This window comes from Ornithorhynchus anatinus, chromosome 13 (assembly GCF_004115215.2).
Source record: "Ornithorhynchus anatinus isolate Pmale09 chromosome 13, mOrnAna1.pri.v4, whole genome shotgun sequence".
Lineage (NCBI taxonomy): Eukaryota > Metazoa > Chordata > Mammalia > Monotremata > Ornithorhynchidae > Ornithorhynchus > Ornithorhynchus anatinus.
In genome coordinates, this window is record NC_041740.1 from 1,812,369 (window position 1) to 1,818,368 (window position 6,000).

General features: G+C 60.5%; 1 protein-coding gene across 5 annotated transcripts in view; it reads left to right on the forward strand.

Annotated features, from left to right (window-relative positions):
• The window catches only part of PTH1R (parathyroid hormone 1 receptor), a 58,508-nt gene extending 55,395 nt beyond the window's left edge, over positions 1-3,113 (forward strand). For all 5 annotated transcript variants that reach the window (XM_029077297.1, XM_029077294.1, XM_029077298.1 and 2 more), the window contains exons 12-14: positions 793-934; positions 1,437-1,478; positions 2,413-3,113. In XM_029077297.1, the coding sequence (XP_028933130.1) occupies positions 793-934; positions 1,437-1,478; positions 2,413-2,787 (559 nt within the window). In that variant the 3' untranslated portion in view covers positions 2,788-3,113. The remainder of the gene's footprint in view (positions 1-792; positions 935-1,436; positions 1,479-2,412) is intronic.
• The last annotated feature ends 2,887 nt before the right edge of the window (positions 3,114-6,000 follow it).

Sequence of the window (6,000 nt, forward strand, 5' to 3'; positions counted from 1 at the left end):
CCCCACCCGTCCCCTGTCAGCTGTGTGACTCTGGGCGAGCCGCTTAACTTCTCTGCGCCTCAGTGACCTCATCTGTAAAATGGGGATGAAGACTCTGAGCCCCACGGGGGACGACCTGATGACCTTGTATCTACCCCAGCGCTTAGAACAGTGCTTGGCACACAGAAAGCACTTAACAAATACCATCATTTACACCGTGCACCGGTCTCCCCACCCCTTACCCCTTTCCATCCCTCCCGTACTGGGAATTCAAGGCACCAACCTGCTCTGCAAAGACATACCTGCTCCATCAATGTGGCCCTGAGATTCTGAAGTAATAATAATAATGATACTGGTATCTGTTAGCGCTTACTGTGTGTCAAGCGCACTGTACTGAGCGCTGGGATGGATATGAGGTAATCCAGTTGGACACAGTCCCTGCCCCAGGTGGGGTTCACCGTCTTCATCCTCATTTTCCAGAGGAGGGAACGGAGGCCCAGAGAAGTGAAGTGACTCGCCCGTGGTCGCACGGCAGACAAGTGGCGAAGCCGGGATTAGAACCCAGATCCCTGTGACTCCCGGGCCCGGGCTCCAGCCACTAGGCCACGCTTCTGGAAGAAACGAGGCAGCGGGAGGAGGGCAAACGAGGCAGAGGGGGGAGGCGGTGGGGGAATCCGTCCTCTTTCCGGGTTGTCTCGGGGCGAGGGGGTGCCGCCGCCGGTGAGCCGGAAGGCCGCCGCTCGGGCCGAGGGGGGCGTGGGGGGGGTCTCTCCCTTGACCTCCCCGCCCTCCGCCGTCGCCCGCCGCCTCCAGGAAGCTGCTGAAATCTACCCTCGTGCTCATGCCTCTCTTCGGAGTCCACTACATCGTCTTCATGGCGTTGCCGTACACGGACGTATCAGGGACCCTTTGGCAAGTTCAGATGCACTATGAAATGCTCTTCAATTCTTTCCAGGTAGGCCCGGGGGCGCCGCGGGATTTCGTCACTGGGCCCAGCTCGGCCTCGCGGGGCCGGGGGAGGACGGGGGGGGGGGGGCGTCACCCCGATTTCTCCCGCCGGGGAGACAGAGGGGAGCCATAAACCACGTCGGGGGGGAAGGGCGGGGAGGCAGCCGGATTCTGAAAGCCATTCGGAGCCACCCCTGGAGGCCACAGGGACGAAGGAGGGGTATCGACTTATACTGGAGATGCGGGGCTAGTGGCAGAACTACGGCGATGGGGAAGATGGAGGTGGGAGGGGGAGTGGTCCCGGAGCTGGAGCCCGGTTCCCGTCCTGCCCGTCCCCACTCCCCCCGGGAAGGGAGTAGGGTGGGCTCCCGGCCCCTAGGTCACTCAGGAAGGCTTCCTGGAGGAGGAGGAGGAGGAGGAAGGGGGCTTCCGGGAGACAGGAAGATGTGCTAACGGGAAGGCCGTTCCCAGAGGCTCTGACCGGCTCCGCCTGGTTCCTCTTTGCACAGGGATTTTTTGTGGCCATCATTTACTGCTTCTGCAACGGAGAGGTGAGGGGGTCGGGGGGTGGGCTCCCCAGGGGCGGGGGGTGGGGTCCGGCCCTCCTCCCCACCCCGCTCCTCCTGCTCCACTTCCCTTCCACCTCCCACCACAAACGCCCACCCCGGGAGAGACCCCGGTAGGCCCTTTGACCCCCCGGGGGGCAACCGGGGACGCTGACCCCGAGGAGAGACACACACACGAACAGCACGGCCCAGTGGGTAGAGCCCGGGCCCGGGAGCCGGACGGACCTGGGTTCCAGTCCCGGCTCCGCCACTTGCCTGCCGTGTGTCGCTTCACTTCTCCCTGCTTCGGTTCCCTGGGAGCCCCACGCGGGACAGGGACCGTGTCCTATCCGATGAGCTCGAATCTACCCCGGCACTTAGAACATAGTAAGCGCTTAACGAACACCATCAGCATCTGCCGGGCGACCTTGGGCAAGTCACTTCTCCTTGCCTCAGTTCCCTCCTCCGTAAAATGGGAGGTACGACTGTGAGACAATGGACCGTGTCCAACCTCGTGACCCTGAAGCCGCGTGGCTCGGTGGAAAGAGCACGGGCTTGGGAGTCACGGGTCATGAGTTCGAATCCCAGCTCTGCCACTTGTCAGCTGTGGGACTGTGGGCGAGTCACTTCACTTCTCTGTGCCTCAGTTACCTCATCTGTCAAATGGGGATTAACTGTGAGCCTGGCGTGGGACGACCCGACGACCCCGTATCTCCCCCAACGCTTAGAACAGTGCTCTGCTCATAGTAAGCGCTTAACAGATACCAACAGTATTACCCCAGCGCTCAGAACAGTGCCCGGCACGTAGTAAGCACCGAACGAGTACCATAAAACAAACCCACCCACAACATCCTTTCCGCGGTGACCCCGGGGATGCTCGGTCTGGCCGACCCTCTGACGCCGTGGCCACCTCGCCCCACCCTCCCACCCCCGGCCCCAGGTCCAGGCGGAGATCAAGAAGTCATGGAGCCGCTGGACGCTGGCGCTGGACTTCAAGCGGAAGGCCCGGAGCGGTAGCAGCACGTACAGTTACGGCCCCATGGTCTCGCACACCAGCGTCACCAACGTGGCTCCCCGGGGCGGGGGCGGCGGGGGCGGCGGCCTGCCCCTGGGCACCCGCCTGGGGCCCGCCGCCCTCAACGGCCACCGCTCCCTGCCCGGCTACGTCAAGAACGGCTCCGTGTCCGAGAACTCGGCCCCCTCGTCCGGGCCGGAGGACTTCCTCAACGGGCCGGGCCTACTGGACGGAGCGGAGCGGGCCCCGGTCCCGCCGCCGCTGGCCGAGGACGAGGAGGAGCGGGAGACGGTCATGTGACCCCGCGGGGCCCCGTGCCCCCGTAGGCCTCCCCGACCCCAGCGGATCCACCGGGCCCGGGCCCAGACGAGGCCGAGGGACCGGGCGGCGTCCGGGGGCCCGGAGGGCAGACCGGATGGCACGGAGGCGCTCCCGGGACTGGTTGAGGACCACAGTGGCGCCCCTCCGGGGGGTCCCGGGCCCCTGGGGCGGGGGGCGCCGCTCGCAGAACCCCCCCACCGGTGCGGCTGGCCGGGGGGCGGGGACCGGACGGACAGACAGCCGCTACACGTCCCCGGGGACCGGGGAGGGGGAGAGGGGCCAGAGATTAAAGATGCCAAAACCCAGTCTGAGAGCCTCATCTGTCCTGGGTCCGCTAGACGGGGCAGGAATCAATCAATTGTATTTTATTTATCGAGCGCTTACTGCGCGCCGTGTGAAGTGAGCGCTTGGAAGAGTCCGGCGCACCAGAATTCGCAGATACGTTCCCGGCCCGCAACGAGTTTACACTTTTATCATCATCGGTGTTATTACTGAGCCCTTACCGTGTGCAGAGCCCTGTACTAAGGGCTTGGAAGAGTCCAGTACACCAGAGTCGGTGGACGCATTCCCCGTCCACAACGAGTTTACGGTCTAGAGGACTTTTATCAACATCGCCATCATCATCCCGTGTTATTTATTTAGTGCTTATCTTGTGCAGAGAACCGTACTGAGCGCTTTGGAGAGTACAGCATTACAGCGTTGGTAGAAAACGTTTCCTGTCCACAACGAGCTTACGGTCTAGAGGGGGTTGGCATGAACACGCACGTGTGGTATTTGGGTGCGTGCGTGACTAACTGTGGTATTTATTAAGCACCCTCTCTCAATCTATCAATCACTGGTATTTATTGGGCGTGCAGAGCACGGTACTATGAACTTGGGAGAGTACTATATAACAGAGTTGGTAAACAAGCTCTCTCCCCGCAAGGAGCTTACGGTCTAGAAGAGGGCAGTCTTGCCATTTTCCTCTGAGAAGGAGCATCTGTCCAGCGTGGAACGCCTTGATCCAGACTGAAGCCGGGCCTCGCCACCTTGACGGGCGGCCAGAGATTTGCCCCAGAGATGGAGATTGGGGAGGGGGGGGGGCTTGTGGGCGCCTTGAAGCGGGAGTGGAGGGGAGAGGAAGAAAGGGAGAGGGGAGATGAGAATGAGAGAGGGAGAAGAGAAAGGGAAAGAGAGGAGGAACGGGAGGGGGTCAGGGAGAGGAAGAGGGAAGAGAAAGGGAGAAGAGGAGAGCGGGGAGAGAGGAAGGGAGGAAGAGGGGAAAGGGAGAAGAGAGGAGACAGAAGGGAATAAGAGGGGGAGACAGAAAGAGGAGAGAGGAGAAAGGGAGAAGAAGAGGGGAGAGAAGGGGGAGACAAAAGGAGGAAGAGGAGAGAGAATGAGAGAGGGAGAAGAGAAAGGGAGAGAGGAGGAATGGGAGGGGGTCAGGGAGAGGAAGAGGGAAGAGAAAGGGAGAAGAGGAGGAGAAAGGGGGAGAGAGGAAGGGAGGAAGAGGGGAAAGGGAGAAAGGAGACAGAAGGGGATAAGTGGGGAGAGACAGAGAGAGAAAGAGGGGAGAGGAGAAAGGGAGAAGAAGAGGAAAGGGAAGGAGATGGGAGAGAAGGGGGAGACAAAAGGAGGAAGAGGAGAGAGAATGAGAGAGGGAGAAGAGAAAGGGAGAGAGGAGGAACGGGAGGGGGTCAGGGAGAGGAGAGGGAAGAGAAAGGGAGAAGAAGGGGAGAGAGGAAGGGAGGAAGAGGGGAAAGGGAGAAGAGAGGAGACAGAAGGGGATAAGTGAGGGAGACGGAGAAAGAGGGGAAAGGAGAAAAGGAGAAGAGGGAAGAGAAGGAGATGGGAGAGAAGGGGGGAACAAAGGGAGGAAGAGGAGAGAGAAAGAAAGGGGGAGGAAAGGGAGAGAGAGAAAGGGGGAGGAAAGAGAGGTGGGGGGAGGAAAGGGACAAAGAGAGAGGGAGGAAAGAGAGAGAGAGGGAAAGGAAGAGGGGAGAAAGGAGAGGGAGAGGAGAGAAAGGAAGAGGAGAGGAAGAGGGGAAAAGAAGAAGAGAGGAGAAGGAAGGGAAGAAGTGGGGAGAAAGGGAGAAGAGAGGGAAAAGAGAAGAGGGGAGAGGAGAAAGGGAGGAAGAGGGGAGAGAACAGAAGAGGAGAGAGAAAGGGAGAGGAAGAAGGGAGACAGAAGGGAGAGGAAGAGGAGAAAGGAAGGAAGAGGCAAGAAAAAGGGAGAGGAAGAGGGGAAGAGAGAAAGGGAGGGGAAGAGGCAAGAGGAGAAAAAGGAAGGGGAAGAGGCAAGGGGAGAAAGGGAGGGGAAGAGGCAAGAGGAGAAAGGGAGAAAGTGGAGAGAGAAAGGAAGAGGAGAGAGAAAGGTAGAGTAAGAAGGGAGACAAAAGGGAGGTCATCCCATGGAGGTGAGTGTTGAGAGCCTGAGATGGCCCTGCAGCCCAGCCCACACCCACTTCTACTCCCCCTTGGGTTAGCTGGTGTCTTCCCGATTGGAGGCAGGGGACTGGAACATTTGGCTGAACAAAACCATCGAAGGATGATCCGCTTCTCCGGATCAAGGACTCGATGGGGGGGGGGTCATTCGTCCATGCCCCTGCCTCTGCCAGGCCCCTCCAAAACAGACAGGCCTCCCTTCCAGAGAAGCAGTGTGGCCTGGTGGGTAGAACCCGGGCCTGGGAGGTCAGAAGCACCTGGGTTCTAATCCCGGTTCCACCACTCGTCCGCTGGGTGACCTCGGGCAAGTCGCTTCACTTCTCTGTGCCTCAGTGACCTCATCTGGAAAATGGGGATGGAGACCACGAGCCCCACGTGGGACAGGGACCGTGTCCAACCCGATTTGCTTGTATCCACCCGAGGGCTTAGCGCAGTGCCTGGCACGTAGTAAGCGCTTAACGAATTCCACAATTATTGATGTCTAACTGCAATCTCTCCCGCCGCATCTAGAGGCTTCCCCCCCACCCCCACCCCCACCGGCCCGGCCCCCCGGTCTCGCCCACAGTGGACAGAGCGTCCAAGCGAGAAACGCGCCGGGCCGGGGGGCCGAGCCGGCGGGGGTGGACGGTCTGTGCTGCCGGTCCTCGATAAAGGGGGACACCAGCTCTCCCCCAAGTCCAACCGGAGCCCCTGGGACTCCAGACTGACCCTTCAACAAACAAACACCAGGGACTTGGCAAGGCGTGGAGGCCACAGATTCCCCAG